The sequence below is a fragment of the Phodopus roborovskii genome, unplaced genomic scaffold (assembly GCF_943737965.1).
Source record: "Phodopus roborovskii unplaced genomic scaffold, PHOROB, whole genome shotgun sequence".
Lineage (NCBI taxonomy): Eukaryota > Metazoa > Chordata > Mammalia > Rodentia > Cricetidae > Phodopus > Phodopus roborovskii.
The window spans coordinates 19,033,567-19,061,172 of NW_026126418.1; the positions used below are offsets into that span (position 1 = coordinate 19,033,567).

Consider the following 27,606-nt stretch of genomic DNA (forward strand, 5'->3'; position numbering starts at 1 on the left):
AGACAGGTAGATCAAAGAAATCCAATCAAAAATCCAGATATTAACCCACACCCCTACGAACACCTGATTTTTGACAAAACAGCTAATAATATACAATGGAAGGAGGAAAGCGTCTTCAACAAATGGTGCTGGCACAAGTGGATGATGGTATGTAGAAGATTGTAGATAGAACCATGTCTATTGCCATGCACAAACTAAAGTTCAAATACCTCAACATAAATCCAGCCACACTGAGCATCTTAGAACAGAAAATGGAAAGTACCATGGAATGAATTGGTACATAAGACTGCTTCTTCAGCATTACACCGCACAGACACTGAGATTGACGATTTAAAAAATGGGACCTCCTGAAATGGAAAAGCTTCTATAAGGCAAAGGACACAGTCGGCAAGACCAAAAGGAAGTCCATAAACTGGGAAAAGATCTTCACCAACTCCACATCTGACAGAAGGCTGATCTCCATAATATATAAACAACTCAAGAAATCAGTCACCAAAATACCGAAATAACCCTATTAAAAAGTGGGGCACAGAACTGAATAGAGAATTCTCCATAGAGGAATCCAAAATGGCTGAAAGACACTTAAGAAAGTGCTCAACATCCTTGGCCATCAGGGAAATGCAAATCAAAGCAACTCTGAGATACCGTCTTACTCCTATCAGAATGGCTAAAATAAGAAACACCAATGACAGCTTATGATGGAGAGGATATGGAGAAAGGGGAACACACCTTCACTGCTAGTGAGAGTGCAAAATTGTACAGCTATTTTGGATATAAGATGTCAGGAAAAAGACATCTGTTCAACATTATTTGTAATAGCATTATTTGTAATAGCAAGAACCTAGAAGCAACCTAGATGTCCCTCAACTGAAGATGGATAAAGAAGATGTGGTACATTTACACAATGAAATACTACTCAGCAGGAAAAAAAAAAGAAAAGAAAAACAATGGTTGAAGGCAAATGGTTGGAACTTACCATCCTGAATGAGGTAACCCAGTCACAACAAGAGGAACATGGTATGTACTCACTCATATGTGGATCTTAGACATAGAGCAAAGGATCACCAGGCTATAAGTCACACTGCCTGAGAAACTAGGATACAAGAAGGAACCTAAGAGATTCATACAAGGTCCATCACTGAAGGGGTAAGGTACAAGATTTCCTGAGCATATTGGGAGTGGGGGGGGCAGTGAGTGGAGACAAAGTAAGGAGAGAGAGATAAGGTGGAGAGGAGAATGTGTCAGACCAGGAAGATTGAGTCAGGGGATTAATAGACAGATAGGGAGGGAGCCATTATAGGTTTGAAGAGAAAACTGACTCTAGAGAAATGTCCGGAGACCTACAAGACTGACCCCAACTAACAATCTGAGCAACAGTGGAAAGGCTACCTTATATGCCCTTCCATGATAATTAAATTGATAACTAAGTTATATGCCATCATAGAGCCCTCATCTAGTAGCTGATGGAAACAGAAGCAGACACCCACAGATAAACAGTGATCTGAACTACTGAGGAATCCAGTTGCAGAGAGGGAGGAGTGATCAGAAAAAGGGTCAAGACCAGGCTACAGAAACCCAAAGAGACAGTTGACCTGAACAAGGGGGAGCTCATTGACCTTAGACTGATAGCTGAGAAACCAAAATTATACCCATTCAGACCCCCTGAGCATGGGTCTCAGTTAGAAGGCCTGGGCAGTGTAAGGGACTTCTGACTGTGGAACCAGGATGTATCCCTGGTGCAAGAAAGGACTTTGTGAACACATTTTTCATGGAGGGATACTCCCTTATCCTAGAGGGAGGAGGGAGGGCCTGACCCTACTCCAAATGACTCGACAGATTTTGATGATCCCTCCTGGAAGGCATCACCCTCCCTGTGGATTGGGGGGAATGGGAGATGAGGGAGGGTAGGGGGACATGGCAGGGAGAGAGGGAGAGGGAACTTGGATCGATATGTAAAATAAGAAAAACTAATTATCCACACACACATATATATGTATATATAAAACTCATGTAGAGTTTGTAATTATTTATAAGAACTAAAAATACTTCTCTGTTATGATATTTATTGGTAGTTAGTCCACAGTACATAGTAATGAGAAATTAGATCCATTTTCTGTTGCTATTTTCATAGAAAATTCCACATGTACAGATTGTTTCAAGATATTACCTGATAGAAACAGAAGCAAGCACCCACAGCTAAGAACTGAACCATACTCCTGGAATTCACTGTAGAGAGGGAGGAGAGATAAGCAAAGGAGTCAAGTCCTTGCTGGAGAAATCTGCAGAAACAGCTGACCTGACCGAGTGAAAGTACATGGACCTCAGTCATAAGGCTGGGCAATCGGCACTGGACAGAACCAAGCCATTTGATGGTGGGTGCTGGTTAGGTGTCCTAGGAAGTCTATGTGAACTCTAACAGTAGAACCAGTACTTATCTCTAATACACAAATCGAGTTTGAGATTCCATTCCCTTTGGAGGGATACTATTTGAGCCCAGATACAAGGAGGAAGGAATAAGACATCCCCCAAATGATGTTACAGACTTTGATGATCCCCCATGGAAGGCTTCACTATCCTTGGGGAGTGGGTGGGGGATGGGTTTGGGTTGTCAGTGGGGGGCAATGGAGGAAGGGAGGAAGAGAGAATGGAGGTTGATATGTAAAATAAGATTGTTTCTAAATTTGAAAAAACAAATTAAGCATAATGTAAGGAGATATGATTGTGTGTCAAGCTGACAAGGGGTGGAATTGTGATGGCTACTCTGGCTTGTCAAGTTGACTATATATAGAATAAAATAAAACCTAAGCTTCTGGGTTAAAAAAAAATATTACTTGAATTTCACAAAAGCATATACTCTTCAGTGAAAACCAAAAAGAATCCTGAATTTTACTGATTGTTTCTATATTTGTTCTTTAGCTCTCTGAACTACTATATATAGTATATATGTAACGTATGAATATATGTATGTCTATATACATATATAGATATATGTACAGTCATCTGTACACTACATAGTGTGAATTTCCTGGAAGGTTATTGCAAGACTTATTTTCCATTGTGTTTAATATATATTTGATAGAAAAGCAATGATAGAAAATACATAATATGGCAAATTTTGAGAAATATACTTTCAAATCTGTATTGATATGATTAAAATATATATATTTTTTCATGTTGGTATAGTGAGAATTTCCATTTTGGAACTGCTGTAAATCATTGTATTATGTGGGTAACTTTTGCTATAGGCATGTGCGCCAATATAATCAAATTTGAATTCTACCTTAAAATTCATTGTCTTCATGTCCAATTTGTTTTACATTATTGAAAAAACAAAATCAAAGAAGGACATATAGGCACAAGCCTTAATTTGTCTTTGTTTTTTGTTTTTGTATTTGTTTTCCTTTGTTTCAACAATTTTCAAATTGATTCTTTTGTCACAAAGACTGATTCTTTTGTCAAAAGACCAAACGTAATATCCTTTTATTCAACTCCTCCTAGTTCCTTCCCCATTCTCTTCCAGATGTACTCCTTTCAGTCTCTTGCTAGAAAAGAACAAGCTTCTAAGAGATAACAACCCAATTTGACAATTTGAAATATAATATAAAGCAATTCTGTCATATTGAAGTTTGACACATGCCAAAAAGAGAAAGAGAAACCCAGGAGTAGCCATAAGAGTCAGATCCCCACTTGTTCCCACAGTCAAGAGTCCCATAAAAATATTAAGCTTAAACCTATGATATATACTCAGAGGTCTTGGTTAAGACTCCTCTAGGTCCTGTGCTCTCTGATTCAGTCTCTGTACTCATATGAGTTTTGCTTAGTTGATTTAGAGAGTCTTATACTCATAAACTTTGTCTCATACACTCTTTCTGCGTCATTTTTTATGGTAAAAATATGACTATAAAAATGAAGGATTCTTTTTTTCTACAGTTTATTTTAATTTATTTTATATAACAAAGTCCATTTAAATGAAAACAAACATTTATAGACAATATTTGGGAATTTGGGTGTCGTTCTTTCCAAACTACTTCCTGCTGGTAAGGGGCGCTGTCATGGGGGATTCGAAGAAGATTCAGAAATCCTGGCTGTAGTCTGTAAGGCTGCTTTGTCCAGCTGTTTTGAATGTAGGATCACCTGGTACTCTGTTTCAGGCAGTCTGGCTTGATCAGGAATCCACATCTTTTCCTTTTCTGTGGAAACAAGAATAGAAATCCTTTTCCCCAGTAATTTGTCCTTGAACTTAAATTTTGGAGTCAAAGCATTTTTTTAAAATTTATTATTTTACATGTCGATCCCAGTTCCCTCTCCCTCCTTCCTTTCCTCCCAACCTACCTCCCTCCCTCCCTCCTTCCCTCCCTTTTACCCTCTCTGCCCTCTCATATGCACTCTAACCACCCTCCCCTCCCATCCCCCCACCCCAATTCCATATGTAGGGGAATGCCATCCAGTTGGGGTCACATAGATCTGAGTCATTTTTATGGGGTTCTCTGAGCTCTTAAGAGAGGGAGTGGATGTAGATTTTCCATTTATTCTTTCTCTACATAGTGTTCGAATGTGGACCTGTGCATATGTTATCTACTCCTGCGGGAAGAAGTTTCTCTAATGATGACTGAATAAGACACTGATCCATGAGTCTAGAAGAATATAATTGGAGTCATTTTATTTACTCTTCTGAGGCCAGTAGTTTTTACTTTTCCTCAGGTCTCTGCACTATCTGATCTATGATTTTTGATTTCATAGTGTTGGGAATGAGTTCCTTCTCATAACTTGGGCCTTACATTAAATCAGAAATTTGTTGGCTAGTCCTATAAATTCTGTGTCACCGTTTTCCTAGCATATTTTGTAGGCAGGACAGTATGTAGGTCAAAGATTTTGCTACTAGGTTGGTGTTTACATTTCTTTGGTAGCTCCTAGAGTATCTTCCTTCACTAAAGAGAGTAGAACTTAGACATTAAGGTTCCATGTAAGTGCAATCTTGACTTCTTCATGTTCTATGAAGTATGTGAGTCTTTTCAGCAATAGGGTGATTCTGTAAGCCTACAGAAAGCAACTCTTTCTGTTAGAAACAGTCTGACCTTTTTATGGATTTCCACTTGGCCTAAAACACAATTGAATGCAACCCAGTCCAACTAATGTACCCTTGTTTGATAGCCAGAGTCAGCCAGGTGTCATTCAGTATTCATCATTACTAGAAGTCCGAAGTAGAATTACCTTCATATATTTTAGTAAGTTTCCACTATACTAGGATTTCAAACCATCCTCCAAATATACCTAAATTCCAGAAGTCTCTCCCCACATGTTCCTTCTAACGTCTCTTTCCTCTTGCCCATTTTTGTCCTGATCTACCTCTAAAATCTATTCTAGTCCCTCCTTTCATGGAGATGTATGTGTTTTCTGCTTCTTGCTTTCCCTGCACCTACCTTCTCTGAGCCTACAGATGGTAATTGACAGCAGCTGTTTCATATATTGGAGCTGCAACTATCAGATGTGATGAGTAGGTGGAAAGGTCCTTAGACCTATCTCCAGCAAATTGAAAATGTCAGAATGTTCTTCCATTTGTCTATCACTTGTCTAACCACAAATATTCTTAGCTTGTCAATAGCAGCAATTACAGGTTTCACCTTGTGGAGTGAGGCTTAAATCCAATCGTAGAGTAGAAGATTGTTCCTGTGAAATTTATGTCATTATCATAGGAGTAGATATATCTTCATAGGGCAGCATTTATTGTATCTCTCAGGATTCATGGTTGAGCTTGAATGATGATTACTTTTCTCCTCCAGGAGCATTCATAACACACTCCAATACTATGAAAGTTCATGAAGCTTCCATATCAGTAACAACTTGATTTTCACATGTTCTTTGGCTGTAGTATCTAATGTCTTTAGCAATTGGGTCTTTCCATTAAATACTAGAGGGTAAACAAAAGTGATTACTATATCTTGTATTGATTGTTGATCTAAGGAATATACCTAGCCAATAGGTCCAAAAGAAGTAATCAATTCCTGTTGCTAGAAATTTTGTGTTTTATCTACTAGTGTGTACTAGAGACATTGTTGACCCATTCTATGGTAATTAATTTTAACATCTTTCTGAATGCATATATGTCCATGTGAGTAAGTTTTTACAGTAGTAGAATTCCATAATATTGAGATAGGAGATGGTATATATGTTAGAGGACAAGTTATGAAGAGGAATAAATAATAAATTGTATAGACACATTATTCAATGAAATTTATTTTTTATTATTTATTTATTTATTTTACACAATGATCCCAGTTCTCTCTTCCTCCCTCCCTTCCATGCTCCCCTGACCACCTTCCCATATCATTCATCCCCCCACCCACTCCACAGGGAGGCTGATGCCTTCCAGAAGGAATCAACAAAAATCTGTCAAGTCATTTGGAGTACAGACTAGGCCCTCCTCCTGCCTCTATTAACATTGGAGAATAGTTGATGAGAAAACAGACATTATGTGACACAGTTTTTGTTTTTGGTCAGGTATTTAATCAGAATTGGCAAAAATATAGTAGAAACATTTTTAAATATACAATGTGCCAAGAAATATGAATTTAAAAGTGAGAACAAGGATTTTGGAGATAATGAGATTATTGCCACTAAAAAAAAAAAAAAGTTAAACCCTTAAATCAGGACAATAAAATGAAGAAGATTTGGTAGTACCTAAAGAACTGTCTAGACTTCACTGGCAACTTCAAACTATTACATTATATAACATTTAAAGTATTTCTATGAAGATCAAAAAAAGTTAACTTTACTTACACAGTGTCATTTATGTAAGGAATTTTCCAGTGCACGGGTATCTTGGTGATTGGTAAACAAGGAATACCACAAACTCACACCATGTAACAAACCATATACACGGAATTTATTGGGAAGAAACACAGAATGCCAGTCACCTCTGAATGGGAACAGAGACAAACATGAGGTGAATGGAGAGGTAGGCTTTTACAGATTTTTTTTCTTTTGAGCGTGCACATTGCACTAGTGGAGTATGTGCAGTGAGCTAGAGGAAAAGAATACTGTGGCAATAATATTCCCCTGGCTGTTAAATATGAGTCATATTAATGCAGATTTCAAAGTCTCATAGGCAGAACAGACAAGGGATGTTACCACGGGCACGTTACCCTACAATTTAGAGTAATAGTTCCCTAAATTCAGCCACATAGACATGATTCAATAGTTACACATTTGGTTCCCATTAATGACAAACCTTGTCATTCTCCTTTGCTAACTTTGCTGGCATGTAGTAAGCAACAAAGAATCAAAAAGCTTTCACTAGGATTTCAGAGAAAGTCCTGGCAAGGCAATGATGTTTGAAAAAGTCAGGGTTTCTAAGAGCAAGTACTGGGATGGTGATGTATGACTGTATAAGATGAAATCTAAGATACTTAGGGAATGGGAAACTGTAGGATGACGGTAATACCAAGTTTTGGATCTTTGGTAAGACCGTCCTCAGGGAATAAGAATATACAGAAGGAACAATGAAGTCATACTACAAAATACAAAGACTTTTCAAGGGCACTAGAGTTCAGCTTTCATTCCACCTGCCACTAGTGCCACATGGAACTCCAGGATTTAAAAATGCCTCATTGAGTTCTGGCTTGGTGTTGGTTCTCTTCTTCATTTCTCAATTTCCAACAGTCTCTTTGAAGTAATATATACTTCCCATTCTCATTACGTACTGTATTACATAATAGAAATTTAATTGCTAGTAAACTTGAGTTTTCTGTAATAATTTCCTTCAATATTAAAACATTCTATCCTGCATGGAAGCTTCTTAAGAAGATAGATAAACAGCTCAAAATAGCTTAAAGAAGTCCCTGAAACTACTCAAATTCACTAAACCCTCTATTTCCAAGTGTAAATAAGCCAAGCTGCTAAAAACCAATCTTAGACAAAACAAGCTACAAAGATTCACCATGCCAAGGTCTGAAAAAAATCCAAAACTGGTCAGCTGCTTAGAACAACTTCACACTTGGAAGGGCCTGTTCAACTGCCTGTATGCTGTGCAGTGTGCTCCAGGTTCCCAGCTTTTCTGAGCTTTCACCCATGCTGGTGTGATGTTGGAGATGCAGCTGTGTTTGAGTCATTTCTGTTCCTATAAGTAACCCCAATAAAAATTCATTACTTCACCAAGTTGGAGTTTGATAACGTCTATATTTTTGCCTGGTGTAGGACCCCAATCTCGAGTGAGTAGAAGTGTATATCCTCAAGGAAAGACTTGTCATAAAACTCAAACTTAAGAATTAATCTGAATCTCAGAAGGCATTTTGATATTGAACTTTTGAACAATTTTGAACTGTTTAGGGTTTTGACAATAATTAAGTGTGTTTTGTTGTTGCATGTCTATGAGGCTTGGGGAAAATGATATGTTTGAAGATGAAGTCTTTTCAAATGGCTCATCCACTGCATGGTTAGATTCCTGCTGTTGGTAATATTTTATAATATTTGAAATATAAGCCTATGCATATGAATTAGGCTACTAATGGGTTGTCATTGGTGCTGGTTTGTGTAACCTACCTCTAAATACCAATATGTGTATACTCTAGTATTAACCATTTTCCTACAGTAGATTTAAAATGACCATTTTACCAAAATTCCCTCATGGTTCTTCCCTTTAAATCCTAAACAATAAAAACAAAATTGAAATTTACTCAACTATAACCAAATAATGTATAATAAACTAATTTTCATAAAAATATTGTTAATAAAATATACTCTTTATAATTGAGTATTTTTCCTAATCAGTTCCTATAGTATTTTTGAGGGGCATTATACTATTATAAATGTTTATTTTCTCAAGTTAAATCACCAGTATTGACAATAGTCAATGTTTTTTTTTTGGAATGTTTTTTTGGTAAAATAAATTTTCAAATATGTGAAGGATTAGTAATATACCCATATTAAGAGTCTTCAAGTGGGTGGGATGGGGGAGATGGGGGAAGAATTCGAGGATGGAAGGGAGATAGGACTAGGATTAGTATGTAATATAATATTGTTTTATTTTAAATAAAAATTTACTAAAAACAAAAGATCTTAAAAACATAAATTACATATTAGATAAGAGATCACATACATGTAATATCAGAAAAGAGCAAGTCTTCTAGGGATATCAACTGAACACAGCATCACAAGTTACAATAAAACTAGGCATACCATACCCTTGTGTCAAGGCTGGATGTGGCAACCCAGTAGAAAAAAAAGAGGCCCAAAAGCAGGAAAAGGATCAGAAGAACACAAGGACAGATGTTTTACTGGGGACATTTTGCAGTAGGCAAAGCACAATCATTTCTTGCTGATTTACAAATTCCTACTTACCCATATAAAACAAGAAGAAAAACTGATGTCTAAAAGCAGAATATTATTAATGGGGTTGCACATAAGTATGCAACATAATTTCCATTAAGAGGAAATTATATTATCAATTTATTTAGAAGAATAAATTATGTTCAAATAAAACATACAAAACATAAAAATAATTTATCTGGCTTTAATTGTGTCACATTGTTACCAATCTTGTAAATAATTTTCTCAGTGCTCCTGTGACATCTTTGTTTCTCAGGCTATATATTAGGGGATTAAACACTGGAGTCAAAATGGTATAAAACAGAGAAAGGAGTTTATCTGTCCCCTCATACTTATTGGACTTAGGTTTTAAATAGGTGACGGTAGCTGATCCGTAGAATAAAAATACAACTATAAGATGGGAAGAGCAGGTGGAAAAGGCCTTGGTCCTTCCTGTGTTTGATGGCAATTTCAGGATGGTTGAGATGATCCTGCTATAAGATGCAAGAATCAACATGAAGGGAACAGTGACGATCAATACAGCAAATATGAAGACCACAATCTCATTCACAAAGATGTTTCCACATGCCAATTTGAGCAGTGGAGGTATGTCACAGAAGAAGTGGTTGATTTGGTTAGATTCACAGAAGGGAAGAGACAGAATCTGATATGTCTGTCCCACCTGAATGGGAATTCCAACAACCCAGGAGCCAATCACTAGCTGAGTACAAACCTTGTGACTCATTATAACAGGATAGTGCAGAGGGTTGCAGATGGCCACATAACGGTCATATGCCATCACAGCCAGGAGGAAGCACTCTGTAGCCCCTAGTATAAGGAAAAGGCACATTTGTGTAGCACAGGCAAAAAAAGAAATACTTCCTTTCAGGGTGGAAAGATCCATAAGCATTTTAGGAAGAGTGACAGAAACATAACAGATTTCTAGGAAAGAAAAATTGCTGATGAAAAAATACATGGGAGTTTGCAGAGTGGGCTCCACCCTTGTGATTAGAATGATGATGCCATTCCCCAACAGGATAATTATGTATAGGAATAGGAAGATTCCAAAGAGAAACCAGTGCAATTTGGGAATATCAGAAAATCCCAAGAGAACAAATTCCATAGATAGACTAAGATTTGTTTCTATGATATTTGCTCTCTGCAGATTCACATGTTTTATTGCGGTAAATAAGGGTCAGGATAAACAAATAGGCCGAATAGATGTTTATTCAGGGAGAAATAACTTACAACCTAGACAGATGAACACCAGGAAATTCAACCCGATCCTCTCCTGTCCGAGTCACGCCAGAAAGAGAGCGCCTTCCTGGCCCCCTCCGACCTCCTTCCTCAGGTCACCTCCGCCCATCGCTCCACCCCCCAATGGGCGTGGTCAGTGCTACAGAAGGACTACCTCACTACAATTCCCCTTTTAGTCTAAAGAAAAGATTTAGGCTTAATACAAAACTATATACAAAACAGTGAATAACAAGTGTGCTCTAAGAAAAGGAAAATCGAGAACAAAATGACCTACATATCTAGTCCTAGGGTGAGGGCATAATGGAGTTTACAATAGAGTTGTCCTAAGCTGGAAAACGTAAGTCTAGTACCTAATATATCTAACTAGGAAGAGAGAATAATAGTTGTGATAGTTTAATCTTCAACCTCATCAAGACCTGAGAAGGAAAATAACAATACTAGAGTAGACAGGAAATGCGGATGGACAACTTCCAAAACGGTGCAGCAAGGACAGAAACAGCAAGCCACCTGAACAGTCACCCTAGGTCTCACAGCGACGTTGGTACACCCAGATTTGGCTAAGGCCAAGAGAACTTGACAGACCACAACAACAGCAGGGAAATAGAATGGCTGTCTTACCCTGACTTGGCAAGGTCAAGCAGTCTTCTATATTTGTCTCCTGCAAGCACATAGGACTGCATGTCCAAATCAGTGGTCAAGGTGGGGGCAATTCTATGCCCAACAGGCCATTAGCTGAGGCGAGATTGAACTCCAGCAGGAGCAACAACAGTGTCCAACATATTTTCGGGAAAATGCACGGTGCTGTCAGGAGCAACAGTGTCTCATGTCAAAGGAGTACTAATATTAAAACATTTAAATGCCATGTTCTGCATGTCTATGAAGGATTGAAGATTAAGCATCTATATCTGACTAATCTCATAGGTACAGGAAATGTGAGTGAAGATAATCTATAATACTCGGGAACTTAGCTAAAAAGACTGATTAAAACTTTCCTGAGTAAAGCAGGAACAAATACTTAAACAATATAACTATTTACATATACCTACATGTAAATCCCTAAAATAGAGGTAGAGTATAAGTGTCAAGACAAGAGGTAGAACTATAAAGGGCAGCAAGATAAATATCCCAAATTGTATCAATATACAAAATGTCTTGAACACAAGAAAAGTATACATACATAGAATATGGTAAAAAATAATGTGCATAAATATTATAAGTGGAAACATTTAACACAATATAACAAAATATAAACTTAATTTTACATAGCTTACCACATAGGAATACATAACAATGTAAGCTGTAAAATACTATCTCATTCATACTCAAATTCTCAAGGAAATAGGCTAATCTACTTTTATCCCATCTAAACCATACCTTTACCCACCATTCCCTATTCCTGTCTAAAAGATAAACATAGAAATGGGTTAATAATTAAAGGCAGAGCTAGCCGATAAGTAACAAGTAACCGGGCCAACAGTATTGTATCAAATACAGAGTCTCTGTGTGTTATTTGGGGCTGGTGGCGTGGCGGCAGGACAAGACCAGCGGTGGCGGGCGGAAAAAACCATACTCTTTACAAATGGCGCCCACGTGGTTAATAAGAACTTCCACTTAAAATTTAACAAAAGCTTAAAAAAGGGTTTTAAAAACAAAACAACAGAGAAAAGCAAGTTTTCTTGGTAACAGCATTTTTCTCAAAAACCGCACAGCTTTTAAATAACTCTGCTAACAATTTATTGGTGTGTATGAGAGATGGCAATGGCAGTGACCACATCTCCAAGCCGGCAGCATGCTTTCTGGGTGGCAGTGCAGACCAAGGCGGTGAGCACAGCTTTCTGTGCTGGCGGGTAAAAGTACCCGCCACCATCTTTGGTAAACCGTGGCTGATGCAGCTATGACTTTCATTTTAGCAATGTTGTTGTTTACCAGATAAAGGACTTGTGGCCAGATGAAGATAAAGATTTACAGTAAAGACAGATTCATATTAAGAAAAACCTCTAAAGGTTTACAGTGTGTTTTAAAATATACGTAGACATGAAAAAAAAATGGTTTTAAAGAGACAAAGAGGAACTGGGTGTTGTAGCACACGCCTTTAATCCCAGCACTCAGAAGACAGAGACAAGCAGATCTCTGTGATTTGCAAAGTAAACCTGGTATGCAGAGTAAATTCCAGGACAGATAAGAGTTACACAGTGAAACCCTATGTCAAGAAATAAAAAATAAAAGTAAAATAAACAGAGTAATAATAAAGCCACGTAAAGATGAAAAGCTCAGAGAGAATCTGGTTACTGTATACTATTGTGTTGTCTCTACATTGTTTGACTGCTGAGAAAATAACAACAATTGATAAAGGAAATGTTGCTGGATTAATTCAACTTATATATTTTAAAAATGCTTTGACTCCAACATCCAAGTTCAAGGACAAGTTACTGGGGAAAAGGATTTCTATTTTTGTTTCCACAGAAAATGAAAAGCTGTGGATTCCTTGCAGACTAATGTGGTTTGATCAAGCCAGGCCCCCTGAAACAGAGTTCCTGATAATCCAACATTCAAAACAGCTTGGACAAAGCAGCCTCGCAGGCTACAGCTAAGATTTCTGCAACTTCTTAGGATCCCCATGACAGTGCCCCCTATCAGCAGGAAGTAGTTTGGAAAGAACGACGCCCAAATTCCCAAATATTGTTTATAAATGTTTGTTTTCATTTAAATGGACTTGGTTATAAATGGTTAATGATCACAGCCAGTTCTTTTTAAAGGTAAAAAGGGAATTATGGTATAGATATGAATACTTTGTTTTGGAATGGATTTTCATTTATTGATACAATTTAAGGTCAATGTTGTGATATGTATATTTCTCTTCTTGTTTATGTATTGTGTTTATATAGCTCATTTAGAAATGTAATGTATAATTTAGTACAGATTTTAGATAGTTACCTATAATAGTCAAAACTTATAGCTTGGTAAGTTAGGTTTTCTAGATATGCAGAGATGTATTTGAGATAGATAAGCATTCTTCAAACCTTTCAAAGACCTACAGAATATGGCATTTAAAATGGTTTAGGGTTTTTCCGACAATGAGACATAAATGCTCCTGGTAACACCACCTGCATCAAAAAGGAAGATGAAGATGGACATTGAAGAAACTCGTGATGGAGTTTACGTCCAATATGGCAAGACTAGCCATTTGGACAAAGATACTGCTCTTGTCTGGAATGTTTGACTTTGTGCTGTATAAACTGGACATGCAGGACTCACAGAAAAGTGACTGCTGATTCAAGATGGACATTGCTACAGAGTTGCTGCTTCATGGAAGAGTCTGCGAGACAGTATGCAGGACACAGAGAAAAGTGACTGTCAAACTGCCAATACAAAAAGACAGTTTAAAGTTTCCTGCGTTGCTGAAGAGTCAGCTAGACACACTATGGCCTATGGGCTGAAGATGGAAGATTACAAAAGAACTTCGGGTGACCAGGCAGTGAATTGTCTCTGTCATTTCTAGAGTTTATATACTATCCTTCTATGGTCTTTGATGGAGTTGAAGACAAATAGTTATGGTTATAGTTTTCCTTAGTTAGATTTAAAGATAAGATACATATAGGACTTTAAATTCACAAATATAGGATAGATGATAGAATAGTTTCCTTTAATCTTGCTAAATGTTAATGGACTAAATATTGTTAATTGTGATTCTTATTGGATAACTGTTGTGTTATATATTTTGCTATGTTAAGGTTAAACCCCTTCTTTTTATTTAAACAGAAAAGAGGAGATGATGGGAGATGCCATTATGTATATATGTTTCTCATACTGGTTAATAATAAAGCACTGTTGGCCAATAGGAAAGGAAGATAGGAGGGACTAGGAGACAAGGAGGAAATAGGAAGTAGGAAGGAGGGTCAAGATGGAGAGTCTGGAGAGAGCTGGACGCCAGCCGCCTCCCCGGTAAGAGAAGGCCATGTGAAGATACATAGAAATGGGTTAATAATTAAAGGCAGAGCTAGCCGATAAGTAACAAGTAACCGGGCCAACAGTATTGTATCAAATACAGAGTCTCTGTGTGTTATTTGGGGCTGGTGGCGTGGCGGCAGGACAAGACCAGCGGTGGCGGGCGGAAAAAACCATACTCTTTACAATGTTTGAATCGCATTTTCCTCTTCAAAAGGATGTGGGTGTGTGTTTTTGGTCTTTATAACTTCTAAGTTTCTTTCTGATGGTTAGAGTTTGAATTTCTGGGTGATATTCTCTGAAACTAAAAGTAGTGAATACACATAAATAAAAAATTGAATCAATTTCTATCAGTAAAGATGTTCAATTGTATTACCCATGTTAGATATATTTTCTAATTGTATTTTTAATATATTTCTAATTGTAAATCCATACATTTGTACATTTTTACTCACTTAGTATATCAGAAGGATAATACAGACATACTTCATCTTGATGTTCCTCTGTAATGCCACTTCCCTAGCCTCCCTAAGTCTATTTCTTTCATAGCCTCAGAATCTGTTTAATCTAGTTCCTGACTTTAGCAGCATTGAATCTTTCAAAATATTATTTATCTTAGAATTTCTAAAATAACCTTGACAGCTTGGAGGCTTTATTATTATTAATTTTTACACATGTCTTTTCAATCTATCATGCAGTCTAAGCTAAACAACACTCAAAGTTTTTCTTCATTGCTAATGATTGAATCAATAGTTCCATTTACTCTTTTGTGTATGGAATTACTGCTTTTCTTTACATGTGTAAACCATTGAAGCTGGCATTCTTTTACAGACCTTTATCATTCAATTTCAGTGTTGTAAATGTCTGACTGTTGTCTATCTATAATGGCAGTACCTATTTTAATTAACAATTAAAATGTATTAAACAAAAATATTCATCTTTATGTTTTTATGAGATTATATGCAATTTTAAGCAATCGAAATAAGTTAATTATTTCAAAGGGTAGGTTAAAAGTAGGGTGCCTGGAAGAAAGGGAGGGAATAAATGGTTTATTTACATTATAATCTCAATAAGTAAATAAATAAAATTTTATCATATGAAATAGTTATGGTATATACGCAAAGACATGACAGCCTACTCTACAGAAACATGTTCAGCTGTGTTCATTGTTACTTTATTCACAATAGCTCAGAGATGGAAAACAAAACTAAATATTCCTCAATGGTAACTGGATAAAATAATCATGAAATATGTACATTATGAAGTTATATTCAGCTTTAAAGGAAAATTTAATCAGCAAGAAATTGATAGACTTAGAAAAAAATGTATATTTTATGAGAGAAACTAGATCCATAATGACAAAAAGCATATACAACCTATTATTGTGAATCTGAACTAAAAGTATTTTCTGGTTTCTCATATTTGAAATATTTAAATTTTCTTCAACTTGTGAAATAGACAAGATTGCTTCATTCCAAATTGACTTTTTTAAAAATTATTATTATTTGTTTTCTTTTTCCCTCTCTGTCTCTCACCCCATCCCTTGCATGTGATCTCTCTCTCTTCTCCTGCTCTCTCCCTGTCTTTTCTTCTCATTTTTTCTCTCTCTGTTTCCCTCTCTGTTTCTCTCTATCTCTCTGTATTTGTGAATAGGTCAAGGAGGGTGTTGTACAGATTCAACAGTCCACAAAGGCCATAGGACATCTGTTGTTCGGTTTTCACCTTGAAATCATATGGAATCAAGGGACTGAATTAAATTCCTCACATTCAACCACAAATTCCTTTTTTCATTGACATAGATATCCAGACTTCAGCTCTGAATATTTTTTACATAATCACTTAACTCTGTGTATTCACTCCCTAAATCTATTGTTTTCTATGCTGAGCTCTAGGTCAGGATCCTATGAAAGCCAAGCTTAAAGCTCCTCTGTTTTTCTTTTTCACATGATTATTTCTAAATCTGTGGAACTCAATGCATGTTCAGCTGTCAGAGAGGCCTTCATGATGTTTGTGAGAATTGCCATTGAGTTGCATTCATAGAAGTGGGTCAAATGTTTATTAATTAAAGTTCATCAATTTATGTAACAAAAGTAAGTGTTTTTTAAGTTGTTTATGCCACCACTATTCATTGCAGAAGGAGAAAATCAGAAACAAAAGTTTGTGTAAAGCACATTGTTGTAATATACTTGTATAATCAAAGTTTGTAGGAGTTGAAGGTAAGAGGATTGGTGTAAGTTCAAGGCAACTCTGGTTCTAAAAGTCAAATGTCTTATAAAATATAACATTCTACTAATGAAAATGTTGTTTATTTGAGCCATCATTTTTAAAAATTTTAGTATTTTCTTTTTTCTGTCATATTTTCACATTTTTTTTCCTTCAAAATTTTTCTTAAATCTTTTGATCTATTTTGTTGAGTTTCTACCTACTAAATGAAGGACTTATCCAGATTTTATGAAAAAAAAATAGAGCTAATTGGTATATGCTGTTTACTAACCCAAGAAAAGAAACATATTAAAATAAATTTTTATGGTAGGAAAAGATGAAGAGATAAGTACAGACAGGTATCACAAAGTATGAATTTGCCTATTGCTGTGAAGTCAAAAATTTAAGAGTACTCAGTAAAAAACAAAATGCTATTTAAGTTATCAATCATTGTCCGGCTTCTGGAAAACCCCTTCTAGACTGTATAACCCTTTGCCAGACTATTACATAAAGCATAATAGTGTATCCCATTGAATATCACCAGAGTTCCTGTTAATGTGTTCATGTTATTTCTGCACTTCACAGTAAGTAAACCTGATCCATTTGTATTACATATGCAGACATGGCTCTACTATGTTATCTGATTGTAATTTCAAATTAAAAGAATCATAAAACTTGCCAATAGAATTGGCTGCTTCGTGTTAATCAAGTGGAAAAATTCAATGAGAATGTGAGAACATAAAATTGAATTTTCAATATCAAAAGACCTCATTAACACAGATTAGATTAAAATAGATGTTTTTTGCATAAAATATACATTTTTGTTTTTTCCTTTATTTATAAGACTAATATAATTCTGTTTACTTTTCTTCATATCTAATTTTTCCCCAAGGGAAATTTTTTTACCATGTTAAACATATATATAGTCACATATTGCACAAAAATGTGTTATAATTTTGATTTGGAGACTAATAATCAATATAAGACATGATTCATCACAGTCAAATCAGCAACTATTGTCCAATATATACTTGTAATGTAGAAGAAACTATTTCTGTGTGTTTTCCCATGTATCAGAAAAGTCATTAGTACAGGGAAAGTATTTCTAGGAGAGATGTTACAATAATAGATTTACCTTTATTGCCAACACAACAAAATTTGCTTTGATTATAATTAAAACAATACTCTTTATTTTGCTTCTTTATAGTTTTATCATGATGATAGAAAAAAATTTTAAATTAAAAATATTAGGTTACCAGATTAGATTATTTTATTATTTAAATTATACAGTAATAAAAATCTGAGACTATCCAAACAAAACTTTAAGTTAATATATTAGAATATATTATCTCAAATATTCAATATGAATTTTTAAATCATGATCTACAAACTCGTAGTGCTGAAAAAAATAGCAATAAATTATCAGTTTACCTTTTCAGTTTTGTTATAGTTGTTTTCTTATTGAAATATTAATGTTTATAATATATATATAAAAGGGGGTTGTATCACATTAAAATCAGAATCGGACTGTTTTCTAAAATTCCAGTGATATTTATAGAGAAAATATTTCTTTCCAGTGGGGAAACCTATTCTCATTTGTCATACTTAAATTAATACCTATGTGCCCAAGTTTGCAATTAATTTAGTACATGAACATATTACAATCATGTATCGCAGACTAGATTGTTTTTGTAACATATCCACAGAATTTTTCCCCTAAAACACTCATCTTACTCATTTAGCCCCAGAAAGAATAAATGTTTAAACTTTGATACTATCCATATGGTATCTTTCACACTCTTTATCTGTTTGATTTATTAGCTGTATGATATTGTAGGTATTATTATCATGGGGATAATTTATACTACCCAGAGGATAGAAGATGAACCACATTTCACACACACACTGTTGCACTCTATCAGTGCGAGACACTCCACAAACAGATACTGCTGAAGATACAAAAATACTATTATGAACAATTGAAGAGAATTTTAACTGTGGAAGAAGACATCTAGCACATTCTGCTGCTCAATGATAATTTTTAAAAAATGTTCACACTACATTTATTTTATTTTTTTACTTAGTACTGGTTGCTTTATTTTGCATTTTTAAAGTTCACAAAACCTTTACAGTATCTGTCTCCCCCATGTTGATCATCAAGGCTTTACAGTAAGACAATGAAAATGGTATCACACAAATTAGGTATACTCAAAAATAATTGATAATTTACAAGCATTTGTCTAATCAGAAAATTACACAGAATGCATATTTCAAAACACAAATGAATTTACCTGCCTTAGACTTTAAAAGGCATTAAAAAAAAAAACAAAAATAAAACATTTAACATTGACAAGCCTACAGAATAATACTGACAGCAAGCCAGAATTTGCTTCAAATGCTGAATGTAATTTGAGGGAAGGATATTGTTGATTGGACCTACATTTAAATAGTACTAATAGTAAGGTTCTATTTTTATTGAATTTCTACAAAATTAACAATTCATTTGCCTTGGGAGCTTCTCAAATTTTATAGTTATGCTTGTTGACAACTTGATTAAAAGACCTGGAAATTAGTTGGAGGGAAAAAGGGAAAGTAGCATCAGTACTTTCTTTCTCAAGGACCAAGGGTTCAGTTAATGTTTCCACTGAGGAGGTCCATGTTTTTAAATGCAATGTAGAATCTCAATGCCAAAAATAACTCCAAGTGTTCTCACTTAGGAAATGTGAAAAAAAAAATGTTCTCCATCAGATTTAAATTTTCAAAATGGCATAATACATATCTTCACAATCCACTGTAGGGCTCATGAAAAAAAGAGTCATTCTGCTATTTCTACATTTAATATAATCTGCATGTACTTTGGGGGTATCTGTGTAGAGTGCATCAATGGAGGTCACTAAACATAATGGCAAGCATGGTGGCTGAAACATGCAACCCAAACAATGAGGAAAGTTGATGCAAGAAAACCAAAAGTTAAAGGCCAGGGCAAGAAATTTGAAGCCAGCCTAGGATACACAGTAAGATCCTGTCTCAAATAATAAATAAATAAATAAATAAATAAATAAATAAATAAATAATAAATAAATAAAAATAAAAAAAGGAAAAATAACAGAAATGAAAGAAAATGGGAAAAAAGGATACTGAGCATGGTGGCACATGTGTTTAATACTAGTCTATACAGAGATTTTCAGACTAGCTAAAACTATACTGTAAAATCATAATTCTATAAAAGAGTAAATAATGATATAAGGCAGTGATTAAAAATCATAATTTTTTTAGGTACCTAATGTCAGTGCTATGCTGGAAGGGACCAGGAAATGAGAGGGATGTCTTAATTGTCTCTTATTCACTGGTTCACTCACAAGGTGAGGGGTGCTGTGCTGGCCTTAATGATTTCTGCCTCATTTCTATGATAACACTTGTGAAGAAGGAAATTCTCTAAGTCTACAGAATTGAGATAATGGAAATTAGCAGAGAAATCTATTGTTTAATCCCAAGCACAAGCTTCTTGTCAGGTCCCTCTTTGATAAAGAATAGACCTAAACAAAACTCTGCGTTCTTGAATAGTCTTAATTTTAGTATAGCCACCAGAAGGGTTTCTGAGAAGTCAACTTAAAATGCATCTCAGATTACCCCTCCTATCATTCTTATTTATAATGTTGTCCAGAGAGAGCATCTCATAGAAGAGATGCATGAAATTCCTTGACCTAAAAACTAGGTTTTGCTCTAATGTGTCCTTTATAGATTTAACTGTTTCTTTCTGATGTTAAATAAGAATCATTCTAAGCTTCAAAGACAGAAATTACCCCAAGATAAAGGGGTGGGGAAAAATCTTCCAATCAAATGGACCCAAGAATCAAGCAGGTATAGCTATCCTAATATAAAACAAGTTAGACTTCAAACCAAAATCACCCAAAAGAAATAAAGAAGGTAATTTTGTACTCATCATAGGAGAAATACCTCAGCACAAAGCCTCAATTCTGAACATCTATGCCCCAAATACAAAGGCATCCAATTCGTAAAAAAAAAAAAAAAAAGAACCCTACTAAAACTCAAAGCACACATGAAACCTCACACACTCATAGTGGGAAACTTCAACACCCCACTCTCACCTCTAGACAGGACCACCAGACAGAAACTTAAAAAAAGGAAACAAAAGTTATGTTTCAATTGGTTTTTACAAACAACTATAGAGCATTCCATCCAAACACAAACGAATATAACTTCTTCTCTGCTCCACATGGAACCTTCTCTAAAATTGACCACATACTAGGTGACATAACAAACCTCAACAGATACAAAATATTGGAATAGTCCCCTGTATCTTATCAGACCTCCATGCTTTATAGTTGAAATTCAACAACACAAATCACAGAAAACTTACAAACACATGGAAACTGAACAGTGTGCATTTGCACCATACATGGGTCAAAGAAGATTAAAGAAAGAAATTAAGGACTTTGTAGAATTCAATAAGAATGAGGACAGAACATACTGAAACTTATAGGACCTTGAAAGCAGTGTTACGAGGGAAGCAATAAGTGTAAGTGCACATATGAAGAAAACAGAGGATAATCCCATTAGAAAATTAACAGAACAATTGAAAGACATAGAACAAAAAGGAAGCAAACACACCACAGAGGAGTTGACAACAGGAAATAATTTGTTTGAGGGCTCAAATCAATAAAGTAGAAACCAGGAAAACAATACAAAAAAATCAATTTTTTTTTCGAGAAAATCATTAAGATAGAATAACCTTTACCCAAACTTATCAAAAAGCAGAGAGAGAACATGCAAACTAACAAAATAAGAAATGAAATGGGGGACATAACAATGGACACTGAAAAAATCCAGAAAATTTCAGGTCATACTTTGAAAACCTGTACTCCACAAAATTTAAAAATTCAAAGGAAATGGACAAATTTCTGGATAACTATCACGTACCAAATTTAAATCAAGAAGAGATAAACAACTTAAATAGGCTTAATGAAATAGAAGAAATCATCAAAAGCCTCCCAACCAAAAAGAGTCCAGGGCCATGTGACTTCAGTGCAGAATTCTACCAGAAATTCAAGGAAGAGCTAATACCAATACTCCTCAAATTGTTCCACACAATAGAAGCAGAAGGTTCATTACCAAACTCTTTTTAGAGGCCACATTTACCTCAAGAACCAAGCCACACAAACACAAATAAGAAAGAGAATTACATACCAATACCCCTCATGAACATTAATACAAAAATACTCAATAAAATACTGGAAAACCAAATCTAAGAACACATCAGAGAAATCTTCCACCATGACCAAGTAGGCTTCCTCCCAAGATTGCAGGGATGGTTCAACATATGAAATTCTATCAATGTGATCCACCACGTAAACAAACTGAAAAAGAAAACCCACATGATAATCTCCCTAGATGTTAAATAAAAACCTTTGACAAAATTCAACACCCTTTCATGATAAAGGTCTTGGAGAGATCAGGGCTAACAGGAGCATACGGAAACATAATAAAAGCAATATACAGTAAACAAACAGCCAACATCAAACTGAATGGAGCAAAGCTTAAGGTGATTCCTCTAAAAACATAAAAAGACAAGGCTGCCCTCTCTCTCCATATCTTTTCAATATTGCACTTGAAGTTCTAGCTAAAGAAATAACAAAAGGATATTAAGGGGATAAAAATTGGAAAGGAAGAAATCAAACTACTTGGAGAAGATATGATAGTTTACATAAACGACCCAAAAAACTCTACCACGAAATTCCTATAATTGATAAACACCTTTAGCAAGCTAGCAGGGTACAAGATAAATTAAAAAAAAAAAAATCGGTAGCCCTATTATGTACAGATGACAAAGGCGCTGAGAAAGAAATCAGAGAAACATCACCCTTTAAAATAGCCAAAAATGTCATAATGGATTTTTGGGGTAATGCTTACCAAACTAGTGAAAGACCTATAGAGCAAGAACTTTGTGTCTTTAAAGAAAGTAAAGAAGATACCAGAAAATGGAAAGATATCACGTGCTCTTGAATAGGTAGAATAAACATAGTAAAAATGGCAATCTTGCCATAAGCAACCTACAGATTCAATGCAATTCCCATTAATATCCCAGCACAACTCTTCACTGACCATGAAAGGTTAATAATCAACTTTATACAGAAAACAAAAGACCCAGGATAGCCAAAACAACCCTGTACAATAGTAGACCTTCAGGAGGAATCACCATCCCTGACTTCAAACTCTACTATAGAGCTGTAGTTCTGAAAACATCCTGGTATTGGCAGAAAATTAGACAGGTAGACCAGTGGCATTGAATAGAAAATCCTGATATTAACCCATACACCTATGAGCATCTGATTTTTGACAAAACAGCTAAAAGTATATAATGGGAGGGGCAAAGCATCTTCAACAAATGGTTCTGGCACAACTGGATGATGTAGAAGACTGCAGTTAGACCCATGTCTATAGCCATGCACAAAACTCAAGTCCAAATGGATCAAAGACTTCAACATAAATCTTGTCACACTGAACCTTTTAGAAGACAAAGTATGAGTTACCCATGAACAAATTGGTATAGGATACCCCTTATGGATCATAACCCCTGTAGCACAGACACTGAGATTGACAATTAATAAATGGGACCTCTTCAAACTGAGAAGCTACTTTAAGGCAAAAGACAAACTTGATAAAGCCAAATGGCAGCCCACAGACTGGGAAAAATTTCTTCACCAACCCTACATCTGAGAGAGGGCTGATCTCCAAAATATACAAAGAACTCAAAAAACTAGTGACCAAAACACCAAATAACCCTATTTAAAAATGGGGTACAGAACTGAATAGAGAATTCTCAATACAGGAAATAAAAAAGGGTGATAGACAGTTAAGAAAGTGTTCAACATCCTTAGCTACCAAGGAAATGCAAACAAACAAATACACAAACAAACAGACAAACAGACAAAAACTCTGAGATACTATCGTACTCCTGACAGAATGGCTAAAATTAGAAACACCAATGACAACTTATGCTGGAGAGGATGTGGAGAAAAGGGAACACTCTTCCCACTCTTCCTCTGCTGGTGGGAGTGCAATCTTATACAGCCATTTTGACAGTTTCTCAGGAAAGTGGGAATCAGTCTACCACAAGACCCAACAATCCCCCTCTTAAGTATATATCCAAATGTTCCACAGCCATTAAACAAAGATGTTTTCAACTATGGTCATTGCGGCATTATTTGTAATAGCAAAAACCTGGAAGCAACATAGATGTCCCTCAACTGATGAATGGATGAAGAAGTGGCACATTTACACAATTAAATATTATTCTGTGGGGGGAAAAATGGAATCTTGAAATTCCCAGGCAAATGGATGGAACTTGAAGAAACCATCTTGAATGAGGTAACTGAGTCACAAAAAGAGGAACTTGGTATTTACTCACTCACATATGGATTTTAGACTTAGATCAAAGTATCATCAGCCTATGATTCAAGTTGCTAGAGAATCTATGATACAAGGAGTCTAAGAGATTCATACAAGCTCCTTCACTGAGCATATTGGGATTAGGCAGGGTGGCAGTGAGTGGATAGGGAGCTAGGATAAAGAGAAGGGGAGGAGAGGAAACCAAGTGCTCCTAGGAATATTGAGTCAGAGGAGGAACGGATGAGAAAAAAATAGAGAGATAGAGAGAAACCAGAAAAGAGGAAGCCATTATAGGTTTGAAGAGAAAACTGATGCTAGAGAAATGTCCATAGAACTACATGAATGACCCCAACTAACAATTTGAGCAACATTTGAAAATTACCATAAATGCCCTTCCTTGATAATGAGATTGATGACTAACTTATCCACCATCATAGAGCCCTCATTTAATAGCTGATGGAAACAGTAGCAGACTCCCACAACTAATCACTGAGCCAAACTGGAATCCACATAGAGAGAAGGAGGAAAACCAGGTACAGAAACCCACAGCAACAGCTGACCTGAACAAGGAGGAGCTAATGGGCCCCCAGATTGATACCTGGGAACCCAGCATTGGACCACCTCAGACCCTCTGAACATGGATCTGAGTTAGAAGGCCTGGGCAGTCTAAGGTACCTCTGACAGTGGAACCAGGATGTATCTGTGCTGCACGAAAGGACTTTGGGTGCACATTCCCCATGGAGGAATATTCCCTTAACCTAGAGGCAGTAGGGAAGACCTAGTCCCTACTCCTAATGACTTGACAGATTTAGATGACCGACCCCTCCTGAAAGGCATCACGCTACATGTAGAGTGGGGGGGGGGGGCGATGGGAAGGGAGGGTGCTCTGGGGATTGGGAGGGAGGGAAGAAAGGAGGAAGGGAGAGAAGGAGAGGAAACTCTTTTGATAAGTAAAATAAGAAATTTAAAATAAATATATAAATAAATTTAAAAAACACAAAAAGTTAGACATCATTAATGAGCCAGAAAATCAAGGCACTTACCTAAACTCTCAACAACACCCAAAAGTAAAGGACTTATCAGCTTCACTACTGATTCAAAAGAACCTTTAACAGCTAATACTGCTATTACTTAAACAATTATATGAAATGTGTAATCACAGCCACTTTCAAATTCACTCTGGGAAGTCAATGTTATCAAATCATTTCATTCTCTCTAATATTGCTATGAGTCTTATTTGGGGTTCTCCTTGTGAGTTCTCACAAGTTTATCCTTCTTTCTTATTCATGTTAAGATATTTGACTGAATACATTTGTTTTACTTTTATTACAAAACAGAATACCTTGTTTAGTGGGATATTCACTTTGTCTCTTTCTGTGGCACTGACCACGCCCATTGGGGGTGGAGCCGGGGGAATTGACCTGTGGAAGGAGGTCTGAGGAAGGGCAGGGGAATGCTCTCTTACTGGCAAGATGCAGAGAGGAGAGCATCCCGTAGAACTTGCCGGTGTTCATCTGTCTAGGTCTTAAGTTATTTCTCCCTGAATAAACATCTATTTGGCCCATTTGTTTATCCTGATCCTTATTTAACCGCAATATCCTTGTATCTTATTGTTGTATGTTAAATCTTTTTACTTTCTTTTGAGTCATTTTGTTTGTTTGTTTTTTGTTTTTGAGATAGGGTTTCTCTCTGTATCTTTTTGGACCAGACTGTCTTCAAACTCACAGGGATCCACCTGCCTCTGCCTGTCAATAGTTCTTTGCTTATCTGCTTATTCTTTCCTTTATATTTTGTTTCAGGCTAAGCTCAGTCAGCTATGAGCATTCTTTACATTTAAAGGTGGTTATGTATTTCTTATTTGTATATTTTTGCATAATATTCACACAGGAAAGAATAATACAGTTATTTAGTAACATTGAAGGTCATTTTATTAATGCCTTTGATAATTTTCATCTAGGACAATTACTTTAAGTATGGTTTAAGCATTGTTCAATTAGATTATGTGTGCACAGGTATTTGAATTGTATGCATGTGTTTCTGTGTGTATGATGTATGATTAATGCAAGGTTTTTGATTTCTTAACACATTGTGAATAATATTTATTTGTCTAAACACTAATAAAGTGTTGAAATAGTGTTACTTGAATTACTTTTTTGCAGAAGATATTTTTAGACATTCATTTGGTAAAAGCAGAAAGGAGCTGTTGAAATGGTTTATCAGTTAAGAGCTCTAGATCATTTTCCTGAAGAATCAGATTTAGTACCAGTAACCAAATAGAGGCTCATAACTATCCTGAACTCCAGTTCAGTGTCTTCAACAACTTCCTCTAGTATATGTGCTTAAGAGACATGAACATGCATATAGGTAAAACATTAATACATAATAAAAATAAAATCTTATTTTTCAATAAAAATAAATCTTATTTTTCAAATAAAAGTAGAATATTTCAATCTCTTAATAAAATAAAGTATAGCATACACTTTTGAGGTTCTAATGATCAGACTTAGAAACTCCATTTTTAAAATAAGCCAGTACAGCAAATTGTGTATAAGCTCAACTCAAATAAAATCCTAGCATACAATTGGGTGTTAGGCACCAAAGTCCACTCCTAATTAAAGAGCTATTATGTTAGTTGGGTTTTTTTGTTTTGTTGTTTTGTTCTTCTCTTCAGGGATCCTAAGACCCAGCACCCAAATAAATATGCATAGACTTGTTTTATTTATGAATGTCCTGTTTTAACTTGGCTTGTTTCTAGCCAGCTTTTCTAACTTAAATTACCCCAATTCCCTATAACTACTCTGGATGCTTTACCTATCTCTCTCTCTCTCTTTTTTTTTTTTCTTGTGACTCTAAAGCTCATTATGTGACAGGGTGGATGGCCCTTGCTGTCCTCCTCTCCTTCTCCTTTAGTCATTCCACACTTTTCTTTCAGGCTTACATTTTTCCTCCTATTTATTCTCACTGCATGGTGGCCCCACCTACTCATCCGTGGACTATGTATTGGTGGGTGATTTAAGCAGGTAAAGTAACACAGAGTTATGAAGTTCATCAAATGTAACATAAAAGAATGCAACACATTTTTGCCTCATTAAGCAAATATGCCACAGCAGAAATGAATGCAGCAAATCTTTGAAAATATTCCAAAACACTTGTTTGGAATTGGTAAATTCTTTAGGAATGAGACCATTTTTTTTACAAGAATATTACCCCATAAAAGTTGACCAAACATCAGAAAATATCCACACATCCAAGAGTATTTATAAGCATATATTGGAGGGTAGGGGAGAAAACAAAGAATTGAGTTGGCAAGGAAAGACTGTGAAGGAAGCATAGAAGAATGAAAATAATATACTACATTTTAGGAAATTCTCAGAAAATTAATACTTTTTTTAGTTGAATAAGAAATAAGAAAACATCCTTAGTGAGGTAACCCAGTCACAAAAAGGCAAACACAGTAGGTACTCATTCACATATGGTTTTAGAGATAGA

The 27,606-nt window shown here is 35.7% G+C and overlaps 1 protein-coding gene across 1 annotated transcript; it reads right to left on the reverse strand.

Annotated features, from left to right (window-relative positions):
* Nucleotides 1-9,517: 9,517 nt before the first annotated feature.
* On the reverse strand, nucleotides 9,518-10,474 carry LOC127222032 (olfactory receptor 10AG1). The gene has a single exon (XM_051183945.1). The coding sequence runs from the start codon at nucleotides 10,424-10,426 to the stop codon at nucleotides 9,518-9,520; it is 909 nt and encodes a 302-aa protein (XP_051039902.1). The 5' UTR covers nucleotides 10,427-10,474.
* Between the last annotated feature and the right edge of the window lie 17,132 nt (nucleotides 10,475-27,606).

What these genes read in the sequence shown, in the direction of transcription:
- LOC127222032 (XM_051183945.1), bottom strand. Translation starts at nt 10,426, where the DNA reads ATGGAATTTGTTCTCTTGGGATTTTCTGATATTCCCAAATTGCACTGG.